Source organism: Rhinoderma darwinii, chromosome 4 (assembly GCF_050947455.1).
Source record: "Rhinoderma darwinii isolate aRhiDar2 chromosome 4, aRhiDar2.hap1, whole genome shotgun sequence".
In the NCBI taxonomy this organism is placed as follows: domain Eukaryota; kingdom Metazoa; phylum Chordata; class Amphibia; order Anura; family Rhinodermatidae; genus Rhinoderma; species Rhinoderma darwinii.
In genome coordinates this window covers 296,362,936-296,375,428 of record NC_134690.1, presented here as the reverse complement: position 1 = coordinate 296,375,428, position 12,493 = coordinate 296,362,936, and the positions used below count along the sequence as shown (strand labels likewise).

The 12,493-nt window shown below is 43.3% G+C and overlaps 1 protein-coding gene across 4 annotated transcripts in view; it reads left to right on the top strand.

Annotated features, from left to right (window-relative positions):
* KMO (kynurenine 3-monooxygenase) overlaps positions 1 to 12,493 on the top strand; it is a 339,922-nt gene that overhangs the window by 278,814 nt on the left and 48,615 nt on the right. For 3 of the 4 annotated variants that reach the window (XM_075864350.1, XM_075864353.1, XM_075864354.1), the window contains one exon: positions 4,325 to 4,384. The exons of the other annotated variant lie outside the window; for it this stretch is intronic. In XM_075864350.1, the coding sequence (XP_075720465.1) occupies positions 4,325 to 4,384 (60 nt within the window). The remainder of the gene's footprint in view (positions 1 to 4,324; positions 4,385 to 12,493) is intronic. 4 annotated transcript variants of the gene reach the window in all.

Genomic DNA, 12,493 nt, shown 5'->3' with positions numbered 1-12,493 from the left:
GAATTCAATGGGGATGTAAAACCCTCAACAAATAGCAGTTATTGCGGCGGAAAACCTCAGAAATAAAACCCCTTATACTTACCCCATTCTCTATACTTCTCTGTCAAGGCCGGCCTTCTCAGTTAATGTTTCATCCCATGTGACTGCTGCAGCCAATCACAGGTGACGCATCTCCATGACTACAGATAATCTTTTTTTTAACAGACATTCCACCAGAAAAATTGCACCACAATTTGGTGTGCTTTTTCGGACGGAATTCCCTGCTGGTTCCAGGGCGGATACGCTGTGTACATTTACGCAGCGTATCTGCCCTGCATGAACATGGCCATATATTTCACATTCACCAAACAACAAGTGGGCCTGTGTGCTTTCAAATGCGAGGGCTGGATTTCAGCCCCAGTCCGGCCCTGACTGATACTTACTGGTCTTCATCCATCTGCTTCCTGCTGCTGTGTGATCACTCCGAGTGGTCATCATCACCATCTGTGCTGCTGCTGATTTTTTTTTTTTGCAACAGCAGCAGTACTGTCCCTAAATTTCTTATCCCTGTACCCCCCTCTCCCCCATTTTACGTCCTGCGGCCGCTAAGTGCGGATCAGTGGCCGCCATCACCGATCGGTCTGTGTGCTCAATTTTCGCCACAGGACTTTTCTGTTTTCTGCACCGTCTCCCTGTGTGTGCCCTGCGGGCTGCGGCCACTGAGTGCTGGTCAGTGACCGCCATCAGTTTTATTGATGCAGGGTTTTTTTTTGTGTCTTTTTTTACCCGCACAAATTCACTGTGTGCATCCATTCATTTCTATGAGCCTGGACCGCAAAACACATCCGTAATAAGACATGTCCTATCTTTTTGCGGTCCAGGCTCCTGGGCAATGCACGGATCGTGGAAACCACTGTCGTGTGCATGGGCCCATAGTAATGAATGGGACCGCAATTCACCTACACGTTCGTGTGCATGGGGCCTTATTCTTTTCTTCTTTTTCTTCTTCTCTTCCTTTTTTTTTTTCCTATAAATTTCATATACATGTGTAAAAGCACAACACACACTACTACCACTATAAGAATAAATTGAGCATTACACGTGTTGAAACACTACATACCCCCCTAATAAAAATGTCTCAATCATCCTAAAGGGTCTATTCAGCCGAGGAGGCTTACACCATCCTGGCCTCTGAAACTGATTCGGCCAGCAAGGGAGAAAAGGAAATTGCCCCATTCCGCTTGACATCCTCATCCAGTGATGAGGAACCCCTGCAAAGATGCCCCAGGACATCAGCTGAGGCAACCCCCCAAATGAGCGATATCATATTGAACCCACCACCTGGGAATTATGAGCCTCAAGTTCCAGATTTCATAGGCCACTCAGGACTTTGGTTTGAGACTGTAGGCTTCGCAAAAAATTCACTTTTTCAAGCTGTTTTTCGCCGAGGATTTTGTTAATTAAAACGTGGCCCAGAAAAATGTATACGCCCAACAATTTTTGCCCAAAACCTCACGTCCTCATTTGCTAGGTGGACCCCCATAGAGGCAGTGGAGATGATGAAATTTTGGGGCCTTGTGCTACATATGGGCCTATTAAAAAAGCCAGAGGTTAGGCAATACTGGAGTACGGACATTTTATACAGCACCCCATTTTACCGCATGGCAATGCCCCGGACACATTTTGAAATAATTCCGAAATTTTTGCATTATGATAATTCACAGTGCCCAGCCCATAATGACCCGACATATGACCGCCTATTCAAAATCAGGCCAATCATTGATCACTTCGGCACCAAATTTCAAGAAGCTTACACCCCCAAAAAGAACATTGCAATAGACGTACATTTTAATGGAAGACTAAAATTCTGCCAATACCTGCCAAGCAAGACGGCGAGGTATGGAGTTAAAATGTACGAGCTGTGCGAGAGCAGCTCAGGGTACACCTAGAAGTTTAGGGTTTATGAAGGGAAGGACACCAAGATAGAACCTTCAGAATGCCCCCCTGTCCTGGGAGTTAGTGGGAAAATAGTGTGGGATTTGATGCACCCACTGCTGGACTAGGGTTATCACCTTTACGTGGATAACTTCTATACCAGCATCCCATTGTTTAAATGCCTCTCCACCAGAAAGCGAGAAAGCAGGGCACTAAACGGCGAGAACATGTTGCTGGTCAAGTAAAAGGATAAGGGGGATGTCCTTATGTTGACAATAATACATGGTACGGGCAGCACCCCTGTCCCTGTCCAAGGTAGCACTACAATGACCCCCAAGCCATATTGCATCCTAGGCTGCAACAAGTACATGGGAGGGGTTGATCTCCCTGATCAAGTACTGAAGCCGTACAGTGCCATGCGTAAACAAAGGTGTGGTACAAAAAGCTGGCCGTGTACATGGTACAGATGGCATTGTATAACTCTTACGTGCTATACCAATGTGCAGGCCGGACAGGGACATTCCTTCAGTTTCAAGAGGTGGTTATCAAGGCCCTTGCATTTGGGAACCAGAAAGAGGAGGGCCCCAGTACCTCTAGAAGCGATGGTCCACGTAATTTACCAGGGCAACACTTTCCCAGCGAAATCCCTTCCACTGGTAAAAAGGGAAGGACCAAAAAAAGGTGCAAAGTGTGTTACAAAAGGGGGATAAGATAAGACACTTATCATTGCAAAACCTGTCCTGTGTATAAAGGAGTGCTTCAAAGTTTATCACACATCCATGGATTTTTAATTAAATCATTTTCTTAAAAGCTCACTATACCCCTAGATAAATTCCTTGAGGGGTGTAGATTCCCAAATGGAGTCACTTGTGGGGGTTTCCACGGTTTTGTCCCTTTTAGGGGCTTTGCAAATGCGACATGGACCAAATGGTGCTCTTTCCATCTGAGCCCTGCCGTGTGTCCAAACAGCCGTTTATGACCACATATGGGGTATTTTTTTTTACTCTGGTGAAACTGCTCTTCAAATGGGGTGCTTTTTCTCCTTTAGTATTTGTGGAAATGAAAGAAAAATTAGCTAAACCTAAATTTTATTTGAAAAAAATGTCGATTTTCATTTTCATTGCCTAATACCAATAATTTCTGCAAAAAACCTGTGGGGTCAAAATGCTTACTATACCCCTAGATAAATTCCTTGAGAGGTGAGGTTTCACAAATGGGGTCTCTTTTGGGGGATTTCCAATGTTTTGGTACCGCAAGAGTCCTTCAAACCTTTCATGATGCCTAAAATATATTCTAATAAAAAGGCTTCTGAGGCCTGTGCTTCATTCCAGTAGCGAACTAGGCTAAAACTGCAGAATATGGGCAATAGATATTGAGTTGCGTTTCTCTGGTAAAACCGTCTTTGTTACAAAAAAAATGGATTATAAATGAATTTCTGCAAAAAGAAAAACGAAAATTTGTAAATTTCACCTCTACTTTGCTTAAATTCCTGTGAATTGTCTAAAGGGTTAAGAAACTTTCTAAATGCTGTTTTAAATACTTTGAGGGTGCAGTTTTACAAATGGGGCGAGTTATAGGGGGTTTCTAATATATAAGGCTCTGAAAGCCACTTCACAACTGAACTGGTCTCTGTAAAAATAGCCTTTGGAAATTTTTTAAAAAATGTGAGAAATTGCTGCTAAAGTTCTAAGCCTTGTAACGTCCTAGAAAAATAAAAGGATGTTAAAAAAAATGATGCCAATCTAAAGTAGACATATGGGGGATGTTAGTTAGCAACTATTTTATGTGGTATAACTGCCTGTCTTACAAGCAGATACATTTAAATTTTGAAAAATGCTAATTTTTGCCATTTTTTGCTACACTTTGGTTTTTTTCACAATTAAATACTGAAATGTATAGAGAAAATTTTCCCAGTAACATAAAGTCCAATGTGTCAAGAAGAAACCGTCTCAGAATTGCTTAGATAGGTAAAAGCATTCCAAAGTTGTTACCACATAAATTGAAATATGTCCGATTTGAAAAATTAGGCTCTGTCAGGAAGGTCAAAATATGGCTGCAGCAAGAAGGGGTTAAACAGTTCCAAATCTAAAAAGTTTATTCAAAGTTTATTTATACTGCATTGCAGTAATGAAAGTGAAAGCCAAGTTGCGACCTGCATGTTACCGCAACATGACAGTTGGAAGAAACGCAAACATGAAGGATTTAAGTCGTGTCATGTCACAATCACGGCAACCTGCAGGTCGCAATGCGGCCACGTTCTCCTTCATTACTGCGATGCAGCTATCGCGACACCATGCGATAACACAGCAATCAAGTAGCCCTAGCCTTAAAATTATCGTGGTCCAAGAATTTAACATAAAAAACTTTTTGTTTTTATTTAACAAATATTCTCTTGATATTTTCTTTATAGGTAACATTCACTAGGATACGATACCACAAAGTTGTCCTCCGCTGGAAGTGGCAAAATTGGGTAAATATAATTTGCTGTTTTTTCTTTAGTCCAATTTTATTTGTGCTCAGGGTGCAAGCTATATTACATGGGCACTGTCATTTCAACAAACTTAGCATAAATGAATAGTACAGGTGATTATAAGAAACTTTGCAATATATCTTATAAGAGTAACATGCCTCTTCATTCTTTTATCTGGCTGCTTTCCTGCCCCCCCCCCCCAGCCTCTCTCTGTTGGGTTGCGTTTACATCTGCGTCAGGGCTCCATTCCGATGTTCCGTCGGAGATTTCCGTCGGAATGGAGCCCTGACAAACGGAAACCACAGGTTTCCGTTTCCATCACCATTGGTTTCGATGGTGAGGGATCCGGTGCCAATGGTTTCCGTTTGTCTCCGTTGTGCAGCAGTTCCGTCGTTTTGACTGAATCAATAACTTAGTCGACATTTGATGTCTGAATAAACCACAGTGTTATACTTTGAATTTGGAGTGCTGCAAGATCTTCTTCATGTATCTATATAATCCCTAGGATCGGGATCACTTGCCTGGCACCCGGAAGTTTGAGTGAGAGAGAAGGTTGTGGAGCAGATTTCTCTCCTCCTGTGTGTAGTGACTGGCTGCTAGTCTCAACCACCCAGCTCAGAAAGAAATATAAACTACAGATATAGCATGCAAATATCGTAATGGCCAGAAATAGTACTACTCTTCATGTACACACACATGGTAGCTTATCCTGAAAAGTCAAATTAAATGACCGTTACCCTTTAAGTATCATAATAAACCTTGTTACAACAAAAGAGACAAAAGGCTAACAGTGGCCACAAAAACATCAGTCAATTAATATAGCAGTATAACCGTAAGAATGTCTTTAGTGCAGCGAAAAGTGTGAGATGAGCACTAGCAAGAAGTGGCTGGCTATGTCAGGTGACCTTTGTTATAGGCTAAAAGGGAAAAAGGTGAACTATATGCCAGTTTGCTAAGAGCAAATGCTGTATATAAAGAAGAGAATACACTATATTACAGACCTATGAGGGGGGTATGGAATACCATGATGGCCCAAGAGATGGTATTCTAGTACATGGCAGAATATGAAAAGTTCCAGTGATATAAAGTAGAATCTGGAAAACCTATAGGGAGACCTGTAGACAAAAAGTGAAATGAAAAAACACAAATCGACAAATCTAAGAAAGACAAGGTCTTCTTCTCTGAGGAGAGCCTCAGACACCCTAGGTAAGATGTCCACTCAGGTAGAGATATATCTTCAAGTCCAGATTTTTTGAGAAAATCTGGGATTTCAGCGGATGGCTGGAGAAAAACATTGCATAGTTACATAGTTTAGTACGGTTGAAAAAAGACACATGGCCATCAAGTTCAACCAAGGGATGTGAAAACGGAAGGTAAAAATTTCCACACATAGGAGCTAATATTTTTTTGTTCCAGGAAGTTATCTAAGCCTTTTTTAAAGCCATCTATTGTCCCTGCTGTGACCAGCTCCTGCGGTAGACTATTCCATAGATTCACAGTTCTCACAGTAATGAAGGCTTGTCGCCTCGGCAGATTGAACCTTTTTTTCTCCAGACGGAGGGAGTGACACCTTGTTTTTTGAGGGGGTTTTACATGGAACAGGATTTCACCATATTTTTTGTATGTGCCATTAATATATTTATATAAGTTAATCATGTCCCCCTTAGTCATCTTTTTTTCAAAGCTAAATAGGTTTAATCCTTTTAATCTTTCCTCATAACTTAGATTCTCCATGCCCCTTATTAGATTCGTTGCTCTTCTTTGTATTTTTTCCAACTCCAGGGCATCCTTTCTATGAACTGGAGCCCAGAACTGAACTGCATATTCTAGATGAGACCTCACTAATGTCTTGTAAAGTGGTAATATTACATCCCTGTCCCGCGAGTCCATGCCTCTTTTAATACACGACAATATCTTGCTGGCCTTGGAAGCAGCTGATTGACATTGCATACCGATATTTAGTTTATGATTTTCAAGTACACCCAGATCCTTCACAACAAGTGAATCCCCCAGTGTAGCCCCCCCTAGGACATATGATGCATCCAGGTTGTTGGTACCCAGATGCATAACTTTACATTTATCTACATTAAACTTTATTTGCCAAATGGACGCCCAAACACTTAGTTTGTTTAAATCCGCTTAGAATTCACGAACATCTTCCATAGACTGAACAATACTACATAGCTTGGTGTCATCTGCAAAAATAGAAATAGTGCTATTAATCCCATCCTCTATATCATTAATAAGTAAGTTGAATAATAGTGGTCCCAGCACTGGACCCTGGGGTACACCACTTATAACCGGGGACCATTCAGAGTAGGAATCATTGATCACAACTCTCTGGATATGGTCCTTGAGCCAGTTCTCAATCCAATTACAAACTATACTATCTCAACCTATAGTCCTTAATTTACCCATTAGACGTCTATGAGGGACAGTGTCAAATTCCTTTGCAAAGTCCAAAAAGACTATATCCACAGCGGCCCCTCTGTCTAGGCTTCTGCTCACCTCTTCATAAAAACAAATCAGGTTGGCTTGACAGCTTCTGTCCTTAGTAAAACCGTGCTGGCTGTCACTTATAATACTATTTTTTTGTCACTTAATCCTGTATATAGTCCCTCAATAGCCCCTCAAACATTTCCCCACAATGGATGTTAAGCTTACTGGTCTATTATTATCCGGGGAAGACCTAGAGCCCTTTTTGAAAATAGGCACCACATTTGCCCTGCGCCAGTCCCTTGGCACTATACCTGTCACTAGAGAATCTCTGCATATTGTGAAGAGGGTGACAGATATAACTGAACTAAGCTCTTTAACTGGTTCCTGACCGCTGGCTGTGGTTTTACGGCCAGCGGTCACAGTCCTTAAAACCCGAGCCATAGACTTTTTACGGCTCTGGTTTTAACTTGCTGCCCGCGCAATTGGGCTGCTGAATGTCGGGTCTGCGGCTGTCAGTGACTGCCGGGGACCCTGAGGAGAAGATAGAAGCAGCTTTCGCTGCTTCGGTCTTCTCTGATGACTTGTACACAGCGTTCAATGTGCGCTGTGTATTGGAATAGAGACCGCAGCAGCGGTGCTGTCTCGATTCCTCCTGGTGTTCATGTGACTGGTCCCATAATCGCCGGGTGCCGTTACTGACCGACTGCTGCTGGGTCTTACAAGACCCAGCTCAGCCCTATTAGTGACAATCGTCACTATGAGAGGGCTGATCTCCACTGTAACTCCCCCGTTAATCATTTTTGTAACGCTAGCGCTGACCCAATTACCCTAATATAGACATGTAATATATTAAAATTTACGGTAGACAATGACGATCACAAATAAAAGGTCTATTTTAGGGTAAAACTATGTTATTACCAAAACAAAATAGCTGAAACGTAAAAAAGCTTATTTTTTTACTATTATTTTCAAACTTTATGAATAAAAATTCTAAAATAGCAAAAAAGGTGTGTATAAGAACAATAAGAAAAGAAACCTGCATTGTCTATGGAAAAAACGTCGCCAAAATCACATCGTTAGCCCAACAAATAAAAAAGTTATAGCCATTTAACTAACACGTGCTAAAAAGGGCTAAACAGTGTCTGGTCCTGAAGGCTCAAAATAGCCCGGTCCTGAACTGGTTAAGAATAGAGATGAACAAACCGGGACAACCAAACCCGGTTTCGGTCCGAACATCGTGAAAAGTTCGGTTCGCAGCGAATCCGAACTTCACCGGGTTCGGCCGAACACGTTTTGACCGAACCCGGCTTATGAGTCACTGATTTTCCGGTACGCGACATCAGGAAATAGTCACTGTCCAGGGTGCTGAAAGAGTTAAGCGATCGGCAGTAACTGTTTCAGCACCCTGGACAGTGACTTCCGATCACAAGATACATCAACGTGTAAAAAAAAATAGACGTTCCTACATACCGATAACTCCGTGCTTCTTCCTCCAGTCCGACCTCCCGGGATGACGATTCAGTCCAAGTGACCGCTGCAGCCAATCACAGGCCGATCACAAGCTGCAGCCAATCCCAGGCTGCAGCGGTCACATGGACTGCCGCGTCATCCAGGGAGGTCGGGCTGGATGCCGAAAGAGGGACGCGTCACCAAGGCAACGGTGACACGTCCCTCTCGACATCCAGCCCGACAACCCTGGATGACGCGACAGTCCATGTGACCGCTGCAGCATGTGATTGGCCTGTGATTGGCTGCAGCAGTCACATTGGCTGAAACGTCACCCAGGGATGTCGGGCCGGATGTCGAGGGGGACGCGTCACCAAGGCAACGGCCGGGAGGCCGGACTGGAGGAAGAAGCAGGAAGTTCTTGGTAAGTACGAACGTCTTTTTTTTTTTTTTTTTTTACAGTTTGCTCTATATTGTGATCGGAATTCACTGTCCAGGGTGCTGAAAGAGTTACTGCCGATCAGTTAACTCTTTCAGCACCCTGGACAGTGACTATTTACTGACATCGCCTAGCAACGCTGCCATAATGCCGGGTGCACACATGTAGCCACCCGTCATTACGGGAGCTCCATACATGATTTATTATGGGCTTTCTTGAATTACAGGTTCGGTCCGAATCGAACTTTTTCAAGAAATTCGGCAAACCAGCCAAACCGAACTTATCATAAGTTCGCTCATCTCTAGTTAAGAACTCTAGGGTGTAACCCATCTGGTCCCGGGGCCTTGTGTACATTTATTTTATTTAGCTTGGACCATATCTACATTCATCCAATTCAGTATATCAGCTGATATATTAACAGCACTGGCACCAGCTAGATCAGCTGCTCTTTCTTCTGTTGTATATACAGAGCTAAAGAACCCATTTAGTAACTCTGCCTTCTCTTGATCCAATGTGACCAACTCCCCATTACCACTATCTAAGGGTCCTACATGTTCAGACCTTGGCTTTTTTGTATTTATATACTTGAACAATTTTTTGGGATTTGTTTTACTATCCTTGGCCACCTGCCTTTCATTTGTATTTTTGCTAATTTTATTATATTTTTTTAAATTACATTTTTACAGACTTTATTACGCTCTTTATAATTTAAAAAGGCTACAGATGTACCCTCAGATGTACGTCCTTTAGTTGTGATCCACAGGCAGAATGGGAACCCATAACAATATTGTATGCCTTTGAACTGAGGGGCTTAAGGGCGCAAAGTCCATCTGGTCAAATCAGGGAGTATTGTAGACAGGTCTTTTGGAATGTGAGAGTACTATCAGAGCGAATGCCCTTTACGAGAGTCGATCTGTCTATCAAATTGAGAAGCAACATAGGACATCCATGGGTACAGCAGGGGAAACGGAGCTGCTCTGGTCAGCCAAATAGCTGTGGGCAGACTGATAGAATAGGTAGGAGAATGCCCTAGGAAGGAGGAGAATACATTTTTTTGTTGTTTTTTTAGGTAGTCAGAGTCCTGGATTAATTCAGGCAGACCACATGTTTTAATGTTTGACAGTTGTGTCTTATTGTTAACATCATAATCGACCATTGCATATTTTATTGAGCAATGGCTTAATTGGAGGCAACATAAGACTGCAGTGCAACCTGGGTTTCCTTCATACAGTCAAACCTTTCAATGGTCAAATAGAAGTCTGATTCAAGGTCACATAGTTTATCCTTAAATAATGGCTCCAAACAGGTGGTGATTCCCTTTAATTCCATCAGAAGGGATTCAGCAGTTAGGCAATAAAACGTTCTTCAGGACCTGAAATCACTGGGGAGTTGGGGTTATCTGTTGGAGTCATATATTGTGGAGGTGGGATGCGACGTGGTGTTCTATTCACCTTCAGTGAAAAAGTTGGGAGCCACTGGGTTTAAAGTGGGCCTAACTCCCCCACTAAGTAAGAGGGTTCGCTTTCAGGAGGTAACTATATGGGACCCCTGTTTGACCAGGTGCCTGAAGTGGTCAGAGTGGATGTGTGGCTAACCTGCAATGGCACAGCAGAGCGAGAGATGAGGGTCTGTACTGTACAGGCACTTACCCGCAGTACTTTTGTCACCACTGCATTGAGGCCATCCACAAGAAAACCGCCATCCTGGAGAGAAGATCTGCCTCCTATATTCCCAGGCATTGGGTGACTGTTAGAAAGTCCAGAGCTTAAAGGCTATGTACACCTTTTGAAAGTTATTTTTTTTATTATTATTATTAATAATAAAATGTCAGTCAGTGTGTTTGGTGCAACTTTTAAATTAGTTTTTATTACAAATTATTTTTACTTTTTCGAGATACAGCTGCTCTGTATTCTGTATACAGAGCAGCTGTATCATTCCCTAAGACCTGAATCCGTCAGGTTCGCGGGACTGATGACTTCAGTGTCAGCGGGTACTGAGTGTCTCTGACACGCAGGATCGACCTGTAATCGATTACATCTAAGTTACGTCGATTACATCTAGTTCCCGTGGACCTGACGGGTACAGGATTCAGTGCACGATAAAGCTGCTTTGTAAACAGAATACAAAGCAGCTGTGTCTCAAAAAGTAAAAGGAATTAGTGATAAAAACGAATTGGAAAGTTGCACCAAACACACTGACATTTTTAGTTAAAAAAATAAATCACTTTCGAATGTTTACATAGCCTTTAACCCGTTAGTGACCGCCAATACGCCTTTTCACGGCGGCCACTAACGGGCTTTATTCTGATGCATAGGCCTTTTCACGGCACTGCATCAGAATAAAATTGCGGCACCGTGAAAAGAGATAGCTCCCTGCTCTCAGCTACCGAAGGTAGCTGAGGGCTTGGAGCACACTCTGGGGACCGTTGTTTGCGGTCCCCAAACCGGCGATCGCCGGTATTCAACGAATACCGGCGACCGCCGTTACAATTAACGCAGCGGTGGAAAATCGCCATTTTTATCTCCTCGTACCATGAATGTTTGGTGAGAAAAGATAAAGAACTAACCTGAAGGGCCTCCGATGCCCGCGATCGTGCCCCCCTTCTCTTCTCCTCCCGCAGCTGCCGGGAAGAGAAAAAAAATGGCGCCCGCGCATGCGCACACGATCTAATTAAGATTGCGGCGCCGTGCAGAGTGATAGCTCCCTGCCCTCAGCTACCAGAGGTAGCTGAGGGCTTGGAGCACAGTCTGGGGACCGTTGTTTGCGGTCCCCAAACCGGCGATCGCCGGTATTCAACGAATACCGGCGATCACCGTTACAATTAATGCTGCATTGAAATCTAACTTTTTATCTCCTCTCACCATGAATGTTTGGTGAGAGGAGATAAAAAACTACTTGTTAGGCCTCCGATCGTGCCCCCCCTCCCCCCTCCCCCCAACTGCCGGAAAAAAAGAAATAAAAATGGCGCACGCATGCGCTGTCAGTGAAAGGCAGCTATTCTGCCTGTAAATAGAAACTGATCAGGGACCGTTATAATTGGTCCCTGATCAGATGGTCACTGTGATATACCTATCACAGTGACCATAGTCCCATATTTTCAAAATACAGCACAAGATTTGTGCTCTTTCCCTCCCTCCTCTGACTGTAGTTGATCTGTGAGAGGAGAGGGAGAGATACTATACAAATCTTGTGCTGTATTATACTGTAAAATACACCACATACTTACTCGCCAGTGTTCCGATATTATCCGAATATTGTCCGTAATATACCCCATATTACCCGTAATCATCCCAGATTACCGTAATCACCCCAGAGTACCGTAATCACCCCAGATTACCCGTAATCACCCCAGATTACCCGTAATCACCCCAGATTACTAGTAATCACCCCAGATTACACGTAATCACCCCCGTTTTTTTGTTTGTATTCTAAAAAAAAACAAAAAAAACAATTATTAGTGTGGTGAACATGAACCGCAGAAGCCCCAGAATGTTCTCTGCAGAGCAGGCATACGCCATGCTGTGCTCTAGCGGTTCCGGCAGTGATACAGACACTGCGTCAGAAGCAGAACTTGGCTCAGAAAGCGACACAAGTTCTGCTTCTGCCACTGGACCCCCCAGCCCTATGGTGGTGGACGCAGCGGTCAGCGGTGAAGCGTCAGGAGACGGGCCTAGTACTGCAGTCCCTTCCGCAATTTGGGATCCTGCAATTGATTTCTCCCCCCAAGTGTTGCCATTTACAACGCAGATGTCTCAAATTTTAGTCCCTATAATTTTTTTCATTTG